The 23,447-nt window shown below is 61.7% G+C and overlaps 3 protein-coding genes across 4 annotated transcripts; 2 read left to right on the top strand and 1 right to left on the bottom strand.

The window, feature by feature from the left end:
- Window positions 1–21: 21 nt before the first annotated feature.
- APEX1 (apurinic/apyrimidinic endodeoxyribonuclease 1) lies at window positions 22–11,842 on the top strand. Its single transcript, XM_082299542.1, has 5 exons — window positions 22–178; window positions 664–794; window positions 1,079–1,245; window positions 1,515–1,707; window positions 10,864–11,842. The coding sequence occupies exons 2-5, from the start codon at window positions 743–745 to the stop codon at window positions 11,376–11,378; spliced, it is 927 nt and encodes a 308-aa protein (XP_082155668.1). The 5' UTR covers window positions 22–178; window positions 664–742; the 3' UTR covers window positions 11,379–11,842.
- On the bottom strand, window positions 11,839–14,430 carry PIP4P1 (phosphatidylinositol-4,5-bisphosphate 4-phosphatase 1). 2 transcript variants are annotated; one of them, XM_082299543.1, is made up of 7 exons: window positions 14,350–14,430; window positions 14,045–14,220; window positions 13,702–13,808; window positions 12,938–13,043; window positions 12,803–12,855; window positions 12,605–12,695; window positions 11,839–12,273 (listed from the first exon to the last, which is right to left on the bottom strand). In XM_082299543.1, the coding sequence occupies exons 1-7, from the start codon at window positions 14,420–14,422 to the stop codon at window positions 12,130–12,132; spliced, it is 750 nt and encodes a 249-aa protein (XP_082155669.1). In that variant the 5' UTR covers window positions 14,423–14,430; the 3' UTR covers window positions 11,839–12,129. The 2 variants fall into 2 exon arrangements, with proteins under 2 accessions (XP_082155669.1, XP_082155670.1); XM_082299544.1 differs by lacking the exon at window positions 13,702–13,808 and having other exon boundaries at window positions 12,938–13,012.
- Window positions 14,431–16,499: 2,069 nt separating this feature from the next.
- PNP (purine nucleoside phosphorylase) lies at window positions 16,500–23,399 on the top strand (the record flags this gene model as incomplete). The annotated part of the gene is made up of 5 exons (XM_082299478.1): window positions 16,500–16,863; window positions 17,113–17,216; window positions 18,569–18,744; window positions 19,005–19,186; window positions 21,060–23,399. The coding sequence occupies 5 exons, from the start codon at window positions 16,500–16,502 to the stop codon at window positions 21,347–21,349; spliced, it is 1,116 nt and encodes a 371-aa protein (XP_082155604.1). The 3' UTR covers window positions 21,350–23,399.
- Between the last annotated feature and the right edge of the window lie 48 nt (window positions 23,400–23,447).

The raw sequence follows: 23,447 nt of genomic DNA, 5'->3' as shown, positions 1-23,447 counted from the left end.
TTCCGCTTCCGGCCACGCCCCCTCCCCTCACGCTTCCCGCGCGCGCGGAGCTGCTCGCGCCGTTCCCGCCGCCGCCGCCGCCTCCCCCCCCACACCCCCCCCCCCCAAGGCCCAGTCGCGGCCGCTGATTGGTCCCGCGCGCCGCCGGCGCGGCCGCCGATTGGTCCCGCGAGCTGAGGTACGGCGGGCGCTGATTGGGTGTGGATGCGGGGGGGGGGGGGGGGGGGGGGCGCTGATTGGCTACTGCCAATGATGATTGACAGATGGTGGGGGCAGGACAGCGGGCGGGTTTAACGGGAGGGCACCGGCCGCTGTTTGGGCGGTTCCATTCCCGGTTCCGATCCCGATCGGGCCCGGTTGGGGCCCCCCCGGGAGCTGAAGGTTCCCGGTTCCATTCCCGGGTCCGATCCCGATCGGCCCCGGTTCGGGCCCCCCGCAGGAGCCGATTGTTCCCGGTTCCATTCCCGGTCCCGATCCCGGTTCGTGCCCCAGCACCCGCACGTGGCGGCGGCGGCGGGCGCTGATTGGCTGCCGCGGCGTGTGGGGGGGGGGGAGGCGCTCTTTGATTGGCTGAGCCGTGGCGGGGAGGCGGGGCTGAGGGCCGCGGCGCGCTCTGATTGGCCGCGGGGCTCGCGCTGATGGCGGCCTCTCTCCCCGCTGCAGGGGCGGAGCCTGAAGCCCGGGGGGGCGGGGCCAGCGGCGGAGGGGGCGTGTCCCAGACGCAGTGGGCGGGGCCTGCGCCATGCCGAAGCGCGGGAAAAAGAAGGAGGAGAGCGGCAGCGGGGACGAGGCCGGTGAGTGACCAGTACGGACCATTACGGCCCAGTTAATGCCAGTGCGGCCCCTCGTGACCCAGTACTACTCCATAACGCTCAGCACAACCCGGTAGAACCCGTTTTAACCCAGTACAACCCGGTATAGCCCAGTATAGCCCTTTGCAACCCCTTACAACGCATTGTAACTCAGCGTAACCCAGTATAAACCTCGATAACCCAGTACAACCCACTATCATCCAGTATCACCCAGTCCATGTCAAGCAACCCTTCCCAGTCCCTCCCAGTAACCCCTCCCCACACAGGGCCCGGCCCGGCCAAGGTGGCCAAGGTGGCCAAGGCAGCACCGGCCCCGTCCTACGAGGACCCTCCCACCCGCGAGGCCACGCCCGAGGGCCGGCGCTGGACACTCAAAGTGACCTCGTGGAACGTGGACGGGCTGCGGGCCTGGGTGCGCAAGGGTGGGGCCAAGGTGAGTGGGGGCAGGGCTGGGTGGGGCCCACAGCTTTTGGGGGGCACCCAAGGGGAGCTGGGGGTGGGGTCCCATTAATTTTTGGGAGTTCCCATATACTTGGGGTGGCCCCCATAAATTTCGGAGGGGTCTCTTGTCCATTTTGGGTGTTACCTTAGGGTTGCCCCGCACTTTTCTGGGTGCTGCCTGTGCCTTTTGGGGTTCCCAGCACAATGTAGGGGTTCCCAGTTGGATTCTGGGGCTCCCAGTCTGACTCGGGGCCCCTCCAGTGGGTGCAGGAGGAGGCCCCGGATGTGCTGTGCCTGCAGGAGACCAAGTGCGGGGTCTCGGCCGTGCCCCCCGAGGTCCGGGCGCTGCCGGGGCTCCCCCACCAGTTCTGGGCCAGCGCCGAGGGCCGGCCGGGCTACAGCGGGGTGGGGCTGCTGGCCAAGACTGAGCCGCTCAACGTCACCTACGGCATCGGTGAGAGCACCAAACCGCCCCGAAATCACCCCAAAATCACCCCAAACCACCCCGAGTCAGTCAGCCCAGAATCCCCCTGAAATCACCCCAAAATCATCCCCAAACTGCCCCGAGTCAGTCAGCCCAGAATCCCCCGAAATCATCCCAAAATCACCCCAAAATCATCCCCAAACCACCCCGAGTCAGTCAGCCCAGAATCCCCCTGAAATCACCCCAAAATCACCCCAAAATCATCCCCAAACCGCCCCGAGTCAGTCAGCCCAGAATCCCCCTGAAATCACCCCAAAATCATCTCCAAACCACCCCGAGTCAGTCAGCCCAGAATCCCCCTGAAATCACCCCAAAATCATCCCCAAACTGCCCCGAGTCAGCCCAGAATCCCCCTGAAATCACCCCAAAATCACCCCAAAATCATCCCCAAACCGCCCCGAGTCAGTCAGCCCAGAATCCCCCTGAAATCACCCCAAAATCACCCCAAAATCATCCCCAAACCACCCCGAGTCAGTCAGCCCAGAATCCCCCTGAAATCACCCCAAAATCATCCCAAAATCATCCCCAAACCGCCCCGAGTCAGTCAGCCCAGAATCCCCCTGAAATCACCCCAAAATCATCCCCAAACCGCACCGAGTCAGTCAGCCCAGAATCCCCCTGAAATCACCCCAAAATCATCCCCAAACCACCCCGAGTCAGTCAGCCCAGAATCCCCCTGAAATCACCCCAAAATCACCCCAAAATCATCCCCAAACCGCCCCGAGTCAGTCAGCCCAGAATCCCCCTGAAATCACCCCAAAATCACCCCAAAATCATCCCCAAACCGCCCCGAGTCAGTCAGCCCAGAATCCCCCTGAAATCACCCCAAAATCATCCCCAAACCACCCCGAGTCAGTCAGCCCAGAATCCCCCTGAAATCACCCCAAAATCACCCCAAACCACCCCGAGTCAGTCAGCCCAGAATCCCCCTGAAATCACCCCAAAATCACCCCAAAATCATCCCCAAACCACCCCGAGTCAGTCAGCCCAGAATCCCCCTGAAATCACCCCAAAATCACCCCAAAATCATCCCCAAACCACCCTGAGTCAGTCAGCCCAGAATCCCCCTGAAATCACCCCAAAATCATCCCCAAACACCCCGAGTCAGTCAGCCCAGAATCCCCCTGAAATCACCCCAAAATCACCCCAAAATCACCCCAAAATCATCCCCAAACCACCCCAAGTCAGTCAGCCCAGAATCCCCCTGAAATCACCCCAAAATCACCCCAAAATCATCCCCAAACACCCCGAGTCTGTCAGCCCAGAATCCCCCTGAAATCACCCCAAAATCACCCCAAAATCATCCCCAAACACCCCGAGTCTGTCAGCCCAGAATCCCCCTGAAATCACCCCAAAATCACCCCAAAATCATCCCCAAGCCGCCCCGAGTCAGTCAGCCCAGAATCCCCCTGAAATCACCCCAAAATCACCCCAAAATCATCCCCAAACACCCCGAGTCAGTCAGCCCAGAATCCCCCTGAAATCACCCCAAAATCACCCCAAAATCATCCCCAAACACCCCGAGTCAGTCAGCCCAGAATCCCCCTGAAATCACCCCAAAATCACCCCAAACCACCCCGAGTCAGTCAGCCCAGAATCCCCCTGAAATCACCCCAAAATCACCCCAAACCACCCCGAGTCAGTCAGCCCAGAATCCCCCTGAAATCACCCCAAAATCATCCCCAAACACCCCGAGTCAGTCAGCCCAGAATCCCCCTGAAATCACCCCAAAATCATCCCCAAACTGCCCCGAGTCAGTCAGCCCAGAATCCCCCTGAAATCACCCCAAAATCACCCCAAAATCATCCCCAAGCCGCCCCGAGTCAGTCAGCCCAGAATCCCCCTGAAATCACCCCAAAATCACCCCAAAATCATCCCCAAACACCCCGAGTCAGTCAGCCCAGAATCCCCCTGAAATCACCCCAAAATCACCCCAAAATCATCCCCAAACACCCCGAGTCAGTCAGCCCAGAATCCCCCTGAAATCACCCCAAAATCACCCCAAACCACCCCGAGTCAGTCAGCCCAGAATCCCCCTGAAATCACCCCAAAATCACCCCAAACCACCCCGAGTCAGTCAGCCCAGAATCCCCCTGAAATCACCCCAAAATCATCCCCAAACACCCCGAGTCAGTCAGCCCAGAATCCCCCTGAAATCACCCCAAAATCATCCCCAAACTGCCCCGAGTCAGTCAGCCCAGAATCCCCCTGAAATCACCCCAAAATCACCCCAAAATCATCCCCAAACCACCCCGAGTCAGTCAGCCCAGAATCCCCCTGAAATCACCCCAAAATCACCCCAAAATCATCCCCAAACCACCCCGAGTCAGTCAGCCCAGAATCCCCCTGAAATCACCCCAAAATCATCCCCAAACCGCCCCGAGTCAGTCAGCCCAGAATCCCCCTGAAATCACCCCAAAATCATCCCCAAACCACCCCGAGTCAGTCAGCCCAGAATCCCCCTGAAATCACCCCAAAATCACCCCAAAATCATCCCCAAACCGCCCCGAGTCAGTCAGCCCAGAATCCCCCTGAAATCACCCCAAAATCACCCCAAAATCATCCCCAAACCGCCCCGAGTCAGTCAGCCCAGAATCCCCCTGAAATCACCCCAAAATCACCCCAAAATCATCCCCAAACCGCCCCGAGTCAGTCAGCCCAGAATCCCCCTGAAATCACCCCAAAATCATCCCCAAAATCATCCCCAAACCGCCCCGAGTCAGTCAGCCCAGAATCCCCCTGAAATCACCCCAAAATCACCCCAAAATCATCCCCAAACCGCCCCGAGTCAGTCAGCCCAGAATCCCCCTGAAATCACCCCAAAATCATCCCCAAACCACCCCGAGTCAGTCAGCCCAGAATCCCCCTGAAATCACCCCAAAATCACCCCAAAATCATCCCCAAACTGCCCCGAGTCAGTCAGCCCAGAATCCCCCTGAAATCACCCCAAAATCATCCCCAAACCACCCCGAGTCAGTCAGCCCAGAATCCCCCTGAAATCACCCCAAAATCATCCCCAAACCGCCCCGAGTCAGTCAGCCCAGAATCCCCCTGAAATCACCCCAAAATCATCCCCAAACTACCCCGAGTCAGTCAGCCCAGAATCCCCCTGAAATCACCCCAAAATCACCCCAAAATCATCCCCAAACCGCCCCGAGTCAGTCAGCCCAGAATCCCCCTGAAATCACCCCAAAATCATCCCCAAACCACCCCGAGTCAGTCAGCCCAGAATCCCCCTGAAATCACCCCAAAATCACCCCAAAATCATCCCCAAACCGCCCCGAGTCAGTCAGCCCAGAATCCCCCTGAAATCACCCCAAAATCACCCCAAAATCATCCCCAAACCGCCCCGAGTCAGTCAGCCCAGAATCCCCCTGAAATCACCCCAAAATCACCCCAAAATCATCCCCAAACCGCCCCGAGTCAGTCAGCCCAGAATCCCCCTGAAATCACCCCAAAATCATCCCCAAAATCATCCCCAAACCGCCCCGAGTCAGTCAGCCCAGAATCCCCCTGAAATCACCCCAAAATCACCCCAAAATCATCCCCAAACCGCCCCGAGTCAGTCAGCCCAGAATCCCCCTGAAATCACCCCAAAATCATCCCCAAACCACCCCGAGTCAGTCAGCCCAGAATCCCCCTGAAATCACCCCAAAATCACCCCAAAATCATCCCCAAACTGCCCCGAGTCAGTCAGCCCAGAATCCCCCTGAAATCACCCCAAAATCATCCCCAAACCACCCCGAGTCAGTCAGCCCAGAATCCCCCTGAAATCACCCCAAAATCATCCCCAAACCACCCCGAGTCAGTCAGCCCAGAATCCCCCTGAAATCACCCCAAAATCATCCCCAAACTGCCCCGAGTCAGTCAGCCCAGAATCCCCCTGAAATCACCCCAAAATCATCCCCAAACCACCCCGAGTCAGTCAGCCCAGAATCCCCCTGAAATCACCCCAAAATCATCCCCAAACCGCCCCGAGTCAGTCAGCCCAGAATCCCCCTGAAATCACCCCAAAATCATCCCCAAAATCATCCCCAAACCAGCCCGAGTCAGTCAGCCCAGAATCCCCCTGAAATCACCCCAAAATCACCCCAAAATCATCCCCAAACCGCCCCGAGTCAGTCAGCCCAGAATCCCCCTGAAATCACCCCAAAATCACCCCAAAAATCATCTCCAAACCACCCCGAGTCAGTCAGCCCAGAATCCCCCTGAAATCACCCCAAAATCATCCCCAAAATCATCCCCAAACCGCCCCGAGTCAGTCAGCCCAGAATCCCCCTGAAATCACCCCAAAATCATCCCCAAACTGCCCCGAGTCAGTCAGCCCAGAATCCCCCTGAAATCACCCCAAAATCATCCCCAAAATCATCCCCAAACACCCCGAGTCAGTCAGCCCAGAATCCCCCTGAAATCACCCCAAAATCATCTCCAAACCGCCCCGAGTCAGTCAGCCCAGAATCCCCCTGAAATCACCCCAAAATCATCCCCAAACCGCCCCGAGTCAGTCAGCCCAGAATCCCCCTGAAATCACCCCAAAATCACCCCAAAATCATCCCCAAACCACCCCGAGTCAGTCAGCCCAGAATCCCCCTGAAATCACCCCAAAATCATCCCCAAACACCCCGAGTCAGTCAGCCCAGAATCCCCCTGAAATCACCCCAAAATCATCCCAAAATCATCCCCAAACCACCCCGAGTCAGTCAGCCCAGAATCCCCCTGAAATCACCCCAAAATCATCCCCAAACACCCCGAGTCAGTCAGCCCAGAATCCCCCTGAAATCACCCCAAAATCACCCCAAACCACCCCGAGTCAGTCAGCCCAGAATCCCCCTGAAATCACCCCAAAATCATCCCCAAACTGCCCCGAGTCAGTCAGCCCAGAATCCCCCTGAAATCACCCCAAAATCATCCCCAAACCGCCCCGAGTCAGTCAGCCCAGAATCCCCCTGAAATCACCCCAAAATCACCCCAAAATCATCCCCAGTTCCCCCTGTCCCCTTTCCCTCTTTGCCCCGTTAGCCCTGGATCATTCCCAGTCCACTCCCAGTCCCCCCCAGTTCACTTCCAGTTGCTCCTGCATCATTCCCAGTCCACTCCCAGTCCCCTTCCAGTTGCTCCTGCATCATTCCCAGTCCACTCCCAGTCCCCCCCAGTTCACTTCCAGTTGCTCCCAGCTCATTCCCAGTCCACTCCCAGTCCCCCCCAGTTCACTTCCAGTTACTCCTGCATCATTCCCAGTCCACTCCCAGTCCCCTCCCAGTTCACTTCCAGTTGCTCCTGCATCATTCCCAGTCCACTCCCAGTCCCCCCCAGTTCACTTCCAGTTGCTCCTGCATCATTCCCAGTCCACTCCCAGTCCCCTTCCAGTTGCTCCTGCATCATTCCCAGTCCCCCCCAGTTCACTTCCAGTTGCTCCTGCATCATTCCCAGTCCACTCCCAGTCGCCCCAGTTCACTTCCTGTTGCTCCTGCATCATTCCCAGTCCACTCCCAGTCCCCCCCAGTTCACTTCCAGTTGCTCCCAGCTCATTCCCAGTCCACTCCCAGTCCCCCCCCAGTTCACTTCCAGTTGCTCCCAGCTCATTCCCAGTCCCCCCCCAGTTCACTTCCAGTTGCTCCTGCATCATTCCCAGTCCACTCCCAGTCCCCTTCCAGTTGCTCCCAGCTCATTCCCAGTCCCCCCCCAGTTCACTTCCAGTTGCTCCTGCATCATTCCCAGTCCCCCCCCAGTTCACTTCCAGTTGCTCCTGCATCATTCCCAGTCCACTCCCAGTCCCCTTCCAGTTGCTCCCAGCTCATTCCCAGTCCACTCCCAGTCCCTCCCCACTTCACTTCCAGTTGCTCCCAGCTCATTCCCAGTCCCTCCCAGTCCCCCCCAGTTCACTTCCAGTTGCTCCCAGCTCATTCCCAGTCCCTCCCAGTCCCCCCCCCAGTTCACTTCCAGTTGCTCCTGCATCATTCCCAGTCCCCCCCAGTTCACTTCCAGTTGCTCCTGCATCATTCCCAGTCCACTCCCAGTCCCCCCCAGTTCACTTCCAGTTGCTCCTGCATCATTCCCAGTCCCCCCCAGTTCACTTCCAGTTGCTCCTGCATCATTCCCAGTCCCCCCCAGTTCACTTCCAGTTGCTCCCAGCTCATTCCCAGTCCACTCCCAGTCCCCCCCCAGTTCACTTCCAGTTGCTCCTGCATCATTCCCAGTCCCCCCCCAGTTCACTTCCAGTTGCTCCTGCATCATTCCCAGTCCCCCCCCAGTCCCCTTCCAGTTGCTCCCAGCTCATTCCCAGTCCACTCCCAGTCCCCCCCCAGTTCACTTCCAGTTGCTCCCAGCTCATTCCCAGTCCACTCCCAGTCCCCCCCCAGTTCACTTCCAGTTGCTCCTGCATCATTCCCAGTCCCCCCCAGTTCACTTCCAGTTGCTCCCAGCTCATTCCCAATCCACTCCCAGTCCCCCCCAGTTCACTTCCAGTTGCTCCTGCATCATTCCCAGTCCACTCCCAGTCCCCCCCCAGTTCACTTCCAGTTGCTCCCAGCTCATTCCCAATCCCCCCAGTTCACTTCCAGTTGCTCCCAGCTCATTCCCAGTCCCCCCCCAGTTCACTTCCAGTTGCTCCCAGCTCATTCCCAGTCCACTCCCAGTCCCCCCCCAGTTCACTTCCAGTTGCTCCTGCATCATTCCCAGTCCACTCCCAGTCCCCCCCAGTTCACTTCCAGTTGCTCCTGCATCATTCCCAGTCCACTCCCAGTCCCCTTCCAGTTGCTCCTGCATCATTCCCAGTCCACTCCCAGTCCCCCCCAGTTCACTTCCAGTTGCTCCCAGCTCATTCCCAGTCCACTCCCAGTTGCCCCAGTTCACTTCCAGTTGCTCCTGCATCATTCCCAGTCCCCCCCCAGTTCACTTCCAGTTGCTCCTGCATCATTCCCAGTCCACTCCCAGTCCCCCCCCAGTTCACTTCCAGTTGCTCCTGCATCATTCCCAGTCCACTCCCAGTCCCCCCCCAGTTCACTTCCAGTTGCTCCTGCATCATTCCCAGTCCCCCCCCAGTTCACTTCCAGTTGCTCCCAGCTCATTCCCAGTCCCTCCCAGTCCCTCCCCAGTTCACTTCCAGTTGCTCCTGCATCATTCCCAGTCCCCCCAGTTCACTTCCAGTTGCTCCCAGCTCATTCCCCGTCCACTCCCAGTCCCCCCCAGTTCACTTCCAGTTACTCCTGCATCATTCCCAGTCCACTCCCAGTCCCCTTCTAGTTGCTCCCAGCTCATTCCCAGTCCCTCCCAGTCCCTCCCCAGTTCACTTCCAGTTGCTCCTGCATCATTCCCAGTCCCCCCCCAGTTCACTTCCAGTTGCTCCCAGCTCATTCCCAGTCCCTCCCAGTCCCTCCCCAGTTCACTTCCAGTTGCTCTTGCATCATTCCCAGTCCCCCCCAGTTCACTTCCAGTTGCTCCCAGCTCATTCCCAGTCCCTCCCAGTCCCCCCCCAGTTCACTTCCAGTTGCTCCCAGCTCATTCCCAGTCCACTCCCAGTCCCCCCCCAGTTCACTTCCAGTTGCTCCTGCATCATTCCCAGTCCACTCCCAGTCCCCCCCAGTTCACTTCCAGTTGCTCCTGCATCATTCCCAGTCCACTCCCAGTCCCCTTCCAGTTGCTCCTGCATCATTCCCAGTCCCCCCCAGTTCACTTCCAGTTGCTCCTGCATCATTCCCAGTCCACTCCCAGTCGCCCCAGTTCACTTCCTGTTGCTCCTGCATCATTCCCAGTCCACTCCCAGTCCCCCCCAGTTCACTTCCAGTTGCTCCCAGCTCATTCCCAGTCCACTCCCAGTCCCCCCCCAGTTCACTTCCAGTTGCTCCCAGCTCATTCCCAGTCCCCCCCCAGTTCACTTCCAGTTGCTCCTGCATCATTCCCAGTCCACTCCCAGTCCCCTTCCAGTTGCTCCCAGCTCATTCCCAGTCCACTCCCAGTCCCCCCCAGTTCACTTCCAGTTGCTCCCAGCTCATTCCCAGTCCCTCCCAGTCCCCCCCCAGTTCACTTCCAGTTGCTCCTGCATCATTCCCAGTCCCCCCCCAGTTCACTTCCAGTTGCTCCCAGCTCATTCCCAGTCCACTCCCAGTCCCCCCCAGTTCACTTCCAGTTGCTCCTGCATCATTCCCAGTCCACTCCCAGTCCCCCCCAGTTCACTTCCAGTTGCTCCTGCATCATTCCCAGTCCCCCCCAGTTCACTTCCAGTTGCTCCTGCATCATTCCCAGTCCACTCCCAGTCGCCCCAGTTCACTTCCTGTTGCTCCTGCATCATTCCCAGTCCACTCCCAGTCCCCCCCAGTTCACTTCCAGTTGCTCCCAGCTCATTCCCAGTCCACTCCCAGTCCCCCCCCAGTTCACTTCCAGTTGCTCCCAGCTCATTCCCAGTCCCCCCCCAGTTCACTTCCAGTTGCTCCTGCATCATTCCCAGTCCACTCCCAGTCCCCTTCCAGTTGCTCCCAGCTCATTCCCAGTCCCCCCCCAGTTCACTTCCAGTTGCTCCTGCATCATTCCCAGTCCCCCCCCAGTTCACTTCCAGTTGCTCCTGCATCATTCCCAGTCCACTCCCAGTCCCCTTCCAGTTGCTCCCAGCTCATTCCCAGTCCACTCCCAGTCCCCCCCAGTTCACTTCCAGTTGCTCCCAGCTCATTCCCAGTCCCTCCCAGTCCCCCCCCAGTTCACTTCCAGTTGCTCCTGCATCATTCCCAGTCCCCCCCCAGTTCACTTCCAGTTGCTCCCAGCTCATTCCCAGTCCACTCCCAGTCCCCCCCAGTTCACTTCCAGTTGCTCCTGCATCATTCCCAGTCCACTCCCAGTCCCCCCCAGTTCACTTCCAGTTGCTCCTACATCATTCCCAGTCCCCCCCAGTTCACTTCCAGTTGCTCCTGCATCATTCCCAGTCCCCCCCCAGTTCACTTCCAGTTGCTCCTGCATCATTCCCAGTCCACTCCCAGTTCACTTGCAGTTGCTCCTGCATCATTCCCAGTCCACTCCCAGTCCCCTTCCAGTTGCTCCTGCATCATTCCCAGTCCCCCCCAGTTCACTTGCAGTTGCTCCCAGCTCATTCCCAGTCCCTCCCAGTCCCTCCCCGCTCACTCCCAGTCCGCTCCGCAGGCGACCCCGAGCACGACGCCGACGGCCGCGTGGTGACGGCCGAGTTCCCGTCCCTCTTCGTGGTCTGCGCCTACGTCCCCAACGCCGGCCGCGGCCTGGTGCGCCTGGAGCCGCGCCAGCGCTTCGACGCCGCCTTCCTGGAGTTCCTGCGCCGCCTCGACGCCCAGAAACCGGTGCTGCTCTGCGGCGACCTCAACGTGGCCCACGCCGAGATCGACCTGTGCCACCCCCGCGCCAACCGCGCCAACCCCGGCTTCACCCCGCAGGAGCGCGAGGGCTTCACGCGGCTGCTGGGCGCCGGCTTCGTCGACTCCTTCCGACACCTGTACCCGGAGGCGCGCGGCGCCTTCACCTTCTGGACCTACCTGGGCGGGGCGCGGGCTCGCAACGTGGGCTGGCGGCTCGACTACGCCGTGGTGTCGCGGCGGCTGCTGGCGTCGCTCTGCGACACCAAGATCCGCAACACCGTGGCCGGCAGCGACCACTGCCCCATCACCGCGCTGCTGGCCGTGTAGGGTTTCGGGTCGGCTCGGGTCAAAAAGGTGTCGAGAAATCGGCGGCGAGTCGGTCGAGGTTGGGTTTTGATGGCGTCTGGTTTGACCCGAAGGGGCCCGAAATTGACCGGAGGTTGTCCTTGATGACGTGGTCAAGGAGAAGATTGCGTCGCCCCCACCTCGAGCCGGCCGGAACTTGACCCGAAATTGGCTCGAAATTGACCCAAAACCACCCCGCATCAGGTTTTGATGACGTCGTCAAGACAAAGACGGTGCCGTGCTCTCGGTTTTACCCCGAATCCCCCGAAACGGCCCAAATTTGGGCCTCTCAGGTGCTGCTGTTACTGCTCAGACACAAAACTCCCACAAAAACGGCCCCAAAACCGTTCCTGCCCCTCCCCCACCCCATAGGCCCAGCCCCCCCTCAGGGACCGCCCCTCCCCGCCATTATATTTTAATAAATAAAGCTGAATTTTGGGGCAAAATCTGTTGATTTCGGGTTTATTTACATACAAGGCCACCATCGGTGGGCGCTGCCATCAAATAAATACGACTGTACATGGGGGGAGGGGCGAATATGTACAAGAGGGCGGGGCCATGCGGGGAGGGGCGGGGCCATGCTGGGGAAGGGGGGGGGAGGGGCGTGGCCGGAAGTGGCTGAATGTCCAATAGCGAACGAGGGTGTGGCTGCATGACGTCATGGGCGTGTCCCGCCACAAAGGGGGGGGCGTGTCCCACGAGGAAGGGGTGTGTCCAACGGGGGTGGGCGTGGTCAGGCGCGGGGGGGGAGGGGCTGGCTGACCCGCACGCAGCCCCAGTAGGCCGCACGCAGCAGACACGCCCCCGCCCCCGCCCCCAGCACCGCCCACGCTGCCGGCACCCACCGCGCCCGCCGCCACAGCCACCACGTCCCGGCCTGGGCGGGGCAGAAGGGGAGCGGTCACTTCTGCTGGCCACGCCCTCCTGACCACGCCCTGTTTGAGCCGGCCTCCTCCAATCCAGGCCCCCGAAGGCTCCGCCCCTTTTAGGCCTTTCAGCCCTGACCCTTTCCCCACCTCATTCACTCCCTGGGTCCTCCCCCTTTCTGCCCCACCCTTTTAGGCCACGCCCACTTACACCACACCCCTGAAACCCCGCAAGCCCCTCCAAACACGCTCGAGCCACACCCCTTTAAGCACCTCCCCCTTTCAGACCACGCCCCATGCACACCTGGGGCCCCCCCCCGCCCCCTCGGGCCCCGCCCTCACCGCCAGCCCGGCCGCGGCCCCGCCCATCAGCAGCGCCCCCAGCAGGCAGCAGAGGCAGCGTCGCCGTGGAAACCGCCGGCCAATCGCAGACCTGGGTGTGGCCGGATGGGCGTGGTCACCTCCGGAATGACCACGCCCACACCGGTGAGGGGCGTGGTCATAACAACCACGCCCCCAAAGGGGCGGGGTCTCACTTACACCTTGCGGCAGTGGGGGCAGCGCGCCAGGGAGCGGTCAGGGAGCTCTGCCCACTGCGGGGAACGAGGCGTGGTCACAAAGGGTCAAAAGGGCACGACCGGGAGGGGGGTGTGGCTGGGAGGGGGCGTGGCTTACCAGAAATGGGCCCCCGCAGTGAGCGCAGGCCACGCGAACCCCGCCTGGGGGCGGGTCCGGGCTGGGTGCCCCCGTCTGCACCGGGCCCAGGTTGATGATCCTCTTACTGGGGGGAACTGGGTTATACTGGGAGGGGGGTGGGGCAGGCAGGGGAACCCCCCCCAGTGCTCCCAGTTTAGGACATGGACCTGCCAAAGTTACCCCCAGTGCTCCAAGTATGGGCTGGCAACCGTTCCCACTGCTCCCAGTGATCTCCCAGTGCTCCCAATATGCCCCAGTGACCTCTCCCAGTGCTCCCAGTATGGCCCAATGACCCCCGTGAGTGACGACCAGTGCTCCCAGTATGACCCAGTGACCACTCCCAGTGTTCCCAGTGCTCCCAGTATGGCCCAGTGATCTCTCCCAGTGCTCCTGGTATGGCCCAATGACCCCCCTGAGTGACCACCAGTGCTCCCAGTATGGCCCAGTGACCACTCCCAGTGTTCCCAGTGCTCCCAGTATGGCCCAGTGATACCCAGTGCTCCCAGTATGTCCCAGCGACCCCATCCGTGCTCCCAGTATGGCCCACCAATCCCATCAGTGCTCCCAGGATGGCCCAGTGACCTCTCCCAGTGCTCTCAGTATGGCCCAGCAACCCCACTGATGTTCCCACTGTGGCCTCTCCCAGTCCCTCCCAATACACCAGAACACCATTCCAGTCCCCTTCCCCTCCATCCCAGTCCCCCTCCATCCCGCCCCCCCCCCCCAATCGCTCCCAGTCTGACCAGTACGGCCGCGGGCAGGCGATGCGCTGGGCCGAGGCCCGGCACACCAGCAGGCAGTTGCAGGGGCACCGCACGTATTTCTTCCCGCCGGGGGCCGTCCGGATTGGCTGCCGCCACAGAGGGGGCGGGGCCTCAGGGGACACGCCCTCCAACCCCACCCACCCCAGGTGCCCCCACCCCGCTCAGACCACGCCCCTTTAGCCGCCACACCCTCCTCAAGCCCCACCCCTCGCTCCCATCCCCTTTTCCAGACCCTGACCCACAAGCCCGGCCCACCCGACTCAGGCCACGCCCCTTCGAGCCCCGCCCCTTCAAGCCCCGCCCCCCCGGCCCCGCCCCTCACCGTGGCCTCGCCGCACCCCCCGCACTTCACCACGTGCTGGTGCGTCTTGCCCTCGACGCTGATTGGCCGCTGGCACACGCGGCACGTGACCGCCGGAGGCCCCGCCCCCACCGCCTCGGGGCTGCCCAATGGCGAGTAAGGGGGCGGGGCCTCGCCGGGACCCGCCCCGCCGCCGCCTGCCAATGGGGGAGCGCCGGGTCAGCCGCGCCCGTGTAAGCCACGCCCCCTCCGGCTCTCCCGCCCCGCCCCCCCGCCCCCCCCCCGGTTAAAGCGCGCCCTTCCCGCGTGACCCCGCCTTCTCTCACCGGGCGCCGCGGCCCCGCCCGGCCCCGGCCCCGCCTCGGGCGGCAGCAGCGGCGATCGCTCCCCGTCCGCCATGACAGCGCCCAGGCCACGCCCCTCGGCGCCCGATTGGTCCGCCCGGAGCACGTGAGGGCCGCTCTCCGCCGCCTCCCCCTCCCGCGCGGTGCCATTGGCCCTGCCTGGTCACGTGACCCCTCCGCGCCGTTGCCGGGCGACCCCATCCGCTCTCCGCGCGCTCCCATTGGTCCGCTCACCTCACATGACCCCCCCCCCACCCCCCCACACCCCGTCCCCCCCGCCACCTCGCGGCGTTGCCCGGGGCAACGCCCGCGCCGCTTTCCGGGTTCTTCCTCTCGCTCTCATTGGTCCGCTCGGCACACGTGACACCCCCCCCCCACACACACCTCGCGGCGTTGCCCGGCAACGCTACGGCCGCTTTTCCGGGTCCTTCCCCGCTCTCCCATTGGCCCGCGCTCCCCTCACGTGATTTCCCCTCAACTCCCTCCCGCGTCTCCCGGCAACGCTTTGCCCCCCGGCGTGCCTTCCCATTGGTTGGCTTCCCCGCACGCTGCGCGCTGATTGGTCGCTGCTCCTGCCACTCGCGCCCTCTTCGCCCGCGGCGGTTTCCATGGCGACGGCGGGGGGGGGGGCGCGGTCGGGCCGGCGCGACCCCTGATTGGGCGAGGCGACGGGGGCGCGATCGTGCGCGGTGACGTCACGCGGCGCGCCCCTCTATAAGCGGCGGGGGCGGCGGCGGCGGCGCAGACGCGGCCCCGATGGACGGAAGGTGGGGGGGGGGGGGGGCGCCGGGGAGGAATTTTGGGGGGGATTTTTGGGATGGGAGGGGATTTTTTGAAGGGCGATCATCCAATGGGAGCGCGGCCTGAGGGTCTCCCACCTCCGCCGTGGCCAATCAGCGCCAGGGGGGCGTTCCCGTGTGGGCTTAAAGATCCCCCCCCCCCCCCCCCCAAATCCCGTTGATGGGGAGGACGAGGAGCAGGGATGGGGAGGGTGGAACGGGGAGGTTTGGAGATTTTTTTGGGGGGTTTTGGGGGGGAGATTTGGGGGCGGGGCATCGCCCGCCCCGTCCCAAGTCCGTCTGGCCCCGGGCCCGGGCGGCGGCGGCTCCGGGGCGAGAGTCAAGGTCGGGGATGGGGGGGGACAGCGGAGCTTGGGGGGCGATCGAGGGGTCCCGGCGGGGTCCTGGGGGTCCTTTGGAGGGTCCTGGGGGTCATTCAGGGGATCCTGGGTGTCCCTCTGGGGGTCCTGGGGGTCCCCAGGTGCCACCCAATGGGTCCTGGGTGCCCCTGGGGGTCCTTTTGAGGGTCATTCGGGGGAGCTGAGGGTCCCTCTGGGTGTCCTAACTGTCCCTAGCTGTCACCTCATGGACCCTGGCTGTCCCTGGGGGTCACTCCGTGGCTCCTGGGGGTCCCTCTGAGGGTCCTGAGGGTCATTCAGGGGTGCTGGGGGTCACTCCGTGGCTCCTGGGTGCCCCTCTCGATGTCCTGAGGGTCATCCAGGGGTGCTGGGGGTCACTCCGTGGCTCCTGGGTGCCCCTCTCGATGTCCTGAGGGTCATTCAGGGGTGCTGGGGGTCACTCCGTGGCTCCTGGGTGCCCCTCTCGATGTCCTGAGGGTCATCCAGGGGTGCTGGGGGTCACTCCGTGGCTCCTGGGTGCCCCTCTCGATGTCCTGAGGGTCATCCAGGGGTGCTGGGGGTCACTCCGTGGCTCCTGGGTGCCCCTCTCGATGTCCTGAGGGTCATCCAGGGGTGCTGGGGGTCACTCCGTGGCTCCTGGGTGCCCCTCTCGATGTCCTGAGGGTCATTCAGGGGTGCTGGGGGTCACTCCGTGGCTCCTGGGTGCCCCTCTCGATGTCCTGAGGGTCATCCAGGGGTGCTGGGGGTCACTCCGTGGCTCCTGGGGGTCCGTCTGAGGGTCCTGAGGGTCATTCAGGGGTGCTGGGGGTCACTCCGTGGCTCCTGGGGGTCCATCTGAGGGTCTTGAGGGTCATTCAGGGGTGCTGGGGGTCACTCCGTGGCTCCTGGGGGTCCGTCTGAGGGTCCTGGGGGTCATCCAGGGGTGCTGGGGGTCACTCTGGGGGTCACTCCGTGGCTCCTGGGTGCCCCTCTCGATGTCCTGGGGGGTCACTCGATGGTTCCTTTTGGGTGTCCCGGGTGTCCCCTCACCTGTCTCCTCCTCGTCTCACCCCCACCTGCACCCCTGGGACCCCGGTGGGACCCCACTGGTGCCACCTTGGCTCCGAACTGCTCCGTACCGGCGCCAAACCGGCGCCAAACCGGTGCCAAACCGGTGCCAAACTGGTGCCAAACTGGTCCTTACCGGTCCCGCAGCTACGAGGCGTGCGCGGAGGCGGCGGCCTGGCTGCGGGCGCGGCTGCGGGAGCCCCCGCGGGTGGCCCTGGTGTGCGGCTCGGGGCTGGGAGCGCTGGCCCAGGAGCTCTCGGAGCCGCAGAGCTTCGACTACGCCGACATCCCCCACTTCCCCCGCAGCACCGGTACTGGGAGCACTGGGAGCGCTGGGAGAGCTGGCAGGGGGGGGGGGGGGGCGGATTTCAGGGGATTTGGGGAGGGTTTGGGGTGGTTTTGTGGAATTGCGGGTGGTTTGGGGGAATTTCGGGAGGTTGGGGGTGTTTGGGGCGATTGTGGGGTGGGTTTGGGGTGGTCTGGTGAGGTTGGAGTGATTCTGGGGGGGGGGTTTGGGGGTCACCTGTGGCTCAGGTGGGAGTGGTGACCCCCGCCCCCAGTGCAGGGCCACGCTGGCCGGTTGGTCGTCGGCCGCCTCGGCTCCGCCCCCTGCGCCGTCCTGCAGGGCCGCTTCCACCTCTACGAGGGCTACAGCCCTGCCCAGGTGAGCCACGCCCACACCTGGGGCCACGCCCACACCTGGGACCACGCCCGCACCAGCCACACCCTCACCTGAGCCATGGCCACACCCACATGAGCCACACCCTCACCTGAGCCACACCCACTCCTGGGGTCACGCCCACACGAGCCACACCCTCACCTGAGCCACGCCCACTCCTGGGGCCACACCCACACCTGGGGCCACGCCCGCACCAGCCACACCCTCACCTGAGCCACGCCCACGCCGGGGACCACGCCCACACCTGGGACCATGCCCACACCAGCCACACCCTCACCTGAGCCACGCCCACTCCTGGGGCCACGCCCACACCTGGGGCCACGCCCACACCAGCCACACCCTCACCTGAGCCACGCCCACTCCTGGGGCCACGCCCGCACCTGAGCCATGGCCACACCCACATGAGCCACACCCTCACCTGACCCACGCCCACTCCTGGGGCCACGCCCACACCTGAGCCATGGCCACACCCACCCGAGCCACACCCTCACCTGAGCCACGCCCACTCCGGGGGCCACACCCGCACCTGGGGCCACGCCCGCACCAGCCACACCCTCACCTGAGCCACGCCCACTCCTGGGGCCACGCCCACACCTGGGGCCACGCCCGCACCAGCCACACCCTCACCTGAGCCACGCCCACTCCTGGGGCCACGCCCACACCTGGGGCCACGCCCACACCAGCCACACCCTCACCTGAGCCACGCCCACTCCGGGGACCACGTCCGCACCTGAGCCATGGCCACTCCGGGGACCACGTCCGCACCTGGGGCCACGCCCGCACCAGCCACACCCTCACCTGAGCCACGCCCACTCCTGGGGCCATGCCCTCACCTGAGCCATGGCCACACCCACATGAGCCACACCTTCACCTGAGCCATGGCCACACCCACACGAGCCACACCCTCACCTGAGCCACGCCCACTCCTGGGGCCACGCCCACACGAGCCACACCCTCACCTGAGCCATGGCCACTCCTGGGGCCACACCCTCACCTGAGCCACGCCCACTCCTGGGGCCGCACCCTCACCTGAGCCATGGCCACACCCACCCGAGCCACACCCTCACCTGAGCCATGGCCACGCCTGGGGCCACACCCCCTTCCTACCTAAGCCACGCCCCCTTTGCAGGCCTGCCCTCCTTGCCCTGCCCCCTGCCTCTTTAGCCATGGCCCTGGTCACACCCATGACCCCTTGACCCTGCCCTGGCCATGCCCTGACCACACCCTGGCCGTCCTCCACACCCAGGTGCTGACCACTGCCCTGCGGCCACCCCTGGGCCCCTCCCTGTCCCTGAACCCCTGCCATGACCCCGCCCTGACCCCTCCATGACCCACAGGTGGTTGTCCCTGTCCGGGCTCTGGCCCTGGTCGGAGTCCACACCCTGGTGCTGACCAACGCCGCAGGATCCCTGCGGCCACACTTCGGCCCCGGTCACCTGCTGGTCATCCGCGACCACATCGACCTCCCTGGCCTGGCCGGACGCTCGCCCCTGGTGGGGCCTAACGATGAGAGGTGGGCAGGGCCTGGCAGGGTGGGGACGGGCGGGGTTGGAGCAGGGTTTTGGGGGAAGAACGGGGGATTTCGGGTTCAAAATGAGCATTTGGGGGGGAAACGGGGGGACTTGGGAGGTAAAATGGACATTTTGAGGGCAGAAGGGGACAACTTTGAGGTAGGAACGCAGATTTCGGGGCAGAAAGGGCCGATTTCGGGATGAGAACGGGAAAATTCCGGGAGAATCATTCCCATTCCCGATGCCCGGCGACTCCCGGCAGGTTTGGGCCGCGCTTCCCGGCCATGACGGACGCCTACGACCCCGGGCTGCGGCGCCTGGCGCTGGCGTTGGCCCCCAAGGAGCTGCAGGCCCGCCCCGGGGTCTACGTGGGCGTGGGGGGGCCGAGCTACGAGACCCCCGCCGAGTGCCGGCTGCTGCGACGCCTCGGGGCTGACGCCGTCGGTGAGGAGAAGGGGCCCGGGGGGGCGGGGAAAGGGCTACGGATCAGCCCCAAAAAGGGTCCCAAAAGGCTCCCGGAGCAGCCAAAAATGAGCCTCGGATCAGCCCCGAAAGAGCTCCGAAACGGCCCGAAAAGAGCCCGAAAGAGGAGTCCCAAAAGAGTCCCGAACCATCCCCCAATAACCCCAGATAGCCGAAGGTCCCTGAGTTTGGGGTCAGCACGACGCGGGGGCGTGGCCAGGTGTGGCCAGGTGTGGCCAGGTGTGTCCTGGGGGTGTCCTGGGCCTGTCCAGGTGCATCCTTGGCCTGTCCAGGTGTGTCCAGGTGTGTCCTGGGCCTGTCCAGGTGCGTCCTTGGCCTGTCCAGGTGTGTCCTGGTTGTGTCCAGGTGTGTCCTTGGCCTGTCCAGGTGTGTCCAGGCGTGTCCAGGTGTGTCCTGGGCCTGTCCAGGTGTGTCCAGGCCTGTCCAGGTGTGTCCTGGGCCTGTCCAGGTGTGTCCAGGTGTGGCCAGGTGTGTCCTGGGCCTGTCCAGGTGCATCCTTGGCATGTCCAGGTGTGTCCTGGGCCTGTCCAGGTGTGTCCTGGGCCTGTCCAGGTGCATCCTGGGCCTGTCCAGGTGTGTCCTGGGCCTGTCCAGGTGCATCCTGGGCCTGTCCAGGTGTGTCCTGGGCCTGTCCAGGTGTGTCCAGGCCTGTCCAGGTGCATCCTGGGCCTGTCCAGGTGTGTCCAGGCGTGTCCAGGTGTGTCCTGGGCCTGTCCAGGTGTGTCCAGGCATGTCCAGGTGTGTCCTGGGCCTGTCCAGGTGCATCCTTGGCCTGTCCAGGTGTGTCCTGGGCCTGTCCAGGTGCGTCCTGGGCCTGTCCAGGTGTGTCCTGGGCCTGTCCAGGTGTGTCCAGGCATGTCCAGGTGTGTCCTGGGCCTGTCCAGGTGCATCCTTGGCCTGTCCAGGTGCATCCTTGGCCTGTCCAGGTGTGTCCAGGTGTGTCCTGGGCCTGTCCAGGTGCATCCTTGGCATGTCCAGGTGTGTCCAGGTGTGTCCTGGTTGTGTCCAGGTGCATTCTTGGCCTGTCCAGGTGCGTCCTGGGCCTGTCCAGGTGTGTCCTGGTTGTGTCCAGGTGCATCCTTGGCCTGTCCAGGTGTGTCCAGGTGTGTCCTGGGTGTGTCCAGGTGTGTCCTTGGCCTGTCCAGGTGTGTCCAGGTGTGTCCTGGGTGTGTCCAGGTGTGTCCTTGGCCTGTCCAGGTGCGTCCTGGGCCTGTCCAGGTGCATCCTTGGCCTGTCCAGGTGTGTCCTGGGCCTGTCCAGGTGCATCCTTGGCCTGTCCAGGTGTGTCCAGGTGCGTCCTGGGCCTGTCCAGGTGCGTCCTGGGCCTGTCCAGGTGTGTCCTGGGCCTGTCCAGGTGTGTCCTGGGCCTGTCCAGGTGTGTCCAGGCATGTCCAGGTGTGTCCTGGGCCTGTCCAGGTGTGTCCTGGGCCTGTCCAGGTGCATCCTTGGCATGTCCAGGTGTGTCCTGGTTGTGTCCAGGTGCATTCTTGGCCTGTCCAGGTGTGTCCAGGTGCATCCTTGGCCTGTCCAGGTGCATCCTTGGCCTGTCCAGGTGTGTCCTGGGCCTGTCCAGGTGCGTCCTGGGCCTGTCCAGGTGTGGCCTGGGCCTGTCCAGGTGTGTCCAGGTGTGTCCTGGTTGTGTCCAGGTGCATCCTTGGCATGTCCAGGTGTGTCCAGGTGTGTCCTGGTTGTGTCCAGGTGTGTCCTGGGCCTGTCCAGGTGCGTCCTGGGCCTGTCCAGGTGTGTCCTGGGCCTGTCCAGGCGTGTCCAGGTGTGTCCGGGCGTGTCCAGGTGTGTCCGGGCGTGTCCCCACCCTCGCTGTCCCCCCCTCCAGGTATGAGCACGGTGTCCGAGGCGTCGGCCGCGCGTCACCTGGGGCTGCGCGTCCTGGGGCTGTCCCTCATCACCAACTCCGCCCCCGGAGACGACGATGACGACAGCGGCAGTGATGACGTCACAGTGGGCGGGGCAGGGCCGGAGCCACACCCGGACACGCCCACGGGCCACGAGGAGGTGCTGGCGGCCGCCCAGGAAGGGGCGCGGCACCTGCGGGCGCTGCTGCTGGCCCTGGCCCCCAAACTGGACGAGCCCGGACGCGGCCGGACGCGGCCGGACGCGCCGTGACGTCACCGGGATGACGTCATTGCGGTGACGTCACACCGCTCGCGACGACGGTCCCGAATTGTCCCCGTGCCTTGGGGCAGTGCCTTGCTCCCGTGGAAATCCCGCGGAAACCCCTGGAATTTCGGGGGATTTCTCCTGGAATCACGGGAGGATTTTTCCCCCTCGAATTCTGAAGGGTTTTCCCGTGGCATTTTCGTGGGTTTTTTTCCTGGAATTTCCCCTGTCGCTCCTGTGTTGTCCCGGCCTTTCTCTTCTTGTCTTGGATTTTGCCTTAATTCTGTGGAAATCCCGTGTAATTCCGTGGAAATCCCATGTAACTAATCCCATGTCATTCCTGTCTTATCCCTCCACAAATCTCGCCTTGGATTTTGCCTTAATTCCGTGTCAATTCCGTGTTTTCATCCACGTCATTCCCATGTCACCCCTGCATTTGTCCCGTCTGGATTTTGCCTGAATTCTGTGTAATTCCATGTAAATTCCGTGTCAATTCCGTGTCAATTCCGTGTTTTCATCCACGTCATTCCCATGTCACCCCTGCATTTGTCCCGCCTGGATTTTGCCTGAATTCCATGTAAATCCCACGGAATTAATTCCGTGTCTTTCCCGCGTTCTCCCTGCGTTTTGGACTTTGAGCTCCATGGAAATTCCATGGAAATCCCATTCTTTTTCCTTGGAATTCCCACGGTTTTCCCTTGTGTTCACCCCTGGGTCTCCCCTGCCTTCGTCCCCTCCGGGTTTTGCCCGAATTCCATGGAAATTCTGCGAAAATCCGGGTTTTTTTTCCCATGGAATTCCCTTTTTTTTCCCTCACGTCTTTTTGCCGTGTCGCCCCTGCCTTTGTCCCCTCTGGATTCTGCCTTAATTCCGTGTAATTAATTAATTCCCGTGTCACAATTAATTAATTGTGTGTCATTGATTCCCCTGTAATTAACTCTGTGTCCGTCCCATGTCCATCCTGCGTGGGCATTAATTAGCACCTATTAACGAGCGGGGAACTCTCAGGGCTAGGGAGGGGCTTAATTAACCCCACTGATTAATTGTTCCAGGATAATTAGCCCCCGGAATGATCATTCCAGGTTCATTAGCCTCATTAGTTAATTATTCCCCACTGACTCATCATTCCAGGTTAATTAGCCCCCATTCATTAATTATTCTAGGCTAATTAGCAGTGCTGCTTAATTATTCCAGATTAATCAGCCCACCCAGTTAATTATTGCAGGTTCATTAGTGTGGTCAATTAATTAATTGCTGCAAATAATTATCTAAGGCTAAACAGCCCCTCAGTTAATCGTTCATGGCCAAATAACTTCTAATGATTAATTAGCCCACTCTTGTTAATTATTCAAAGCTTATCAGCCCCCCCAACAAATTATTAAAGCTTCATTATCCCCACTGATTAATTAATTCAGGGCTAGTTAATTGATCAACACTAATAACACCTGCAATTAACCGAAGGGTAACTAATTATCCTGATTAATTCTTCTGCTTAAGGCTGCTGCTTTCAGGGGCTTGATTAATGCCAGGGGCTTAATTAATCAATAAGTGGAGGCTAATTAACCTATTCCCTACTCGACTACTCAGTTCTGCTTTGCGCTGCTAATTAACGAATTAATTAATTAACAAACCATTCCAGCTTATTTACATTCCAGGTGCCCCCCCCTCCAGGGCTGTTAATTAATTAATGAATGAGTGAATTCATTAATGAAGGGAGAGGGCGTGGCCTTAATCAAACTTGATTAAAAGTTTATTAAAGCGAAACAAAGTTGATTAAATGTTGGAAAAAAGTTGATTAAGAGGGGGAATAAAATTAATTAAGAGCGGAAAAAGAAATAACTAACAGTGGAATAAGTTAGTTAAGAGACGAATAAAGTTAATTAAAGGTTGAAAAAAGTTAATTAAAAGTGTGAGAAAGTTAATTAAAAGTTGGATAAAAGTTGATTAAGAGTCCGAAAAAGCTAATTAAAAGTGGGAGAAACCTAATTAAGACTGGAACGAAGCTTGTTAGTGCGAACTTAATTAAAGTAATTAAAGGGCGTGGGGAGGGAGGGCCCCACCCCCCCCCCCGGGGCTATTTCGGGGCCGCGCCCCTCCCCCACCC

Source organism: Coloeus monedula, assembly GCF_965178545.1.
Source record: "Coloeus monedula genome assembly, chromosome: 32".
NCBI classification, from domain to species: Eukaryota; Metazoa; Chordata; class Aves; order Passeriformes; family Corvidae; genus Coloeus; species Coloeus monedula.
This window is presented reverse-complemented; position numbering and strand designations above follow the sequence as displayed.

What these genes read in the sequence shown, in the direction of transcription:
- PIP4P1 (XM_082299543.1), bottom strand. Translation starts at nt 14,422, where the DNA reads ATGGCGGACGGGGAGCGATCGCCGCTGCTGCCGCCCGAGGCGGGGCCG. An exon ending in GGGCGGGGCCGCGGCGCCCG is followed by an intron (nt 14,221 to 14,349) that starts GTGAGAGAAGGC and finishes CCCCATTGGCAG; the next exon opens with GCGGCGGCGGGGCGGGTCCC. An exon ending in GCCTGCCCGCGGCCGTACTG is followed by an intron (nt 13,044 to 13,701) that starts GTCAGACTGGGA and finishes AGTTCCCCCCAG; the next exon opens with TAAGAGGATCATCAACCTGG.
- APEX1 (XM_082299542.1), top strand. Translation starts at nt 743, where the DNA reads ATGCCGAAGCGCGGGAAAAAGAAGGAGGAGAGCGGCAGCGGGGACGAG. An exon ending in CGGCAGCGGGGACGAGGCCG is followed by an intron (nt 795 to 1,078) that starts GTGAGTGACCAG and finishes CTCCCCACACAG; the next exon opens with GGCCCGGCCCGGCCAAGGTG. An exon ending in CAACGTCACCTACGGCATCG is followed by an intron (nt 1,708 to 10,863) that starts GTGAGAGCACCA and finishes TCCGCTCCGCAG; the next exon opens with GCGACCCCGAGCACGACGCC.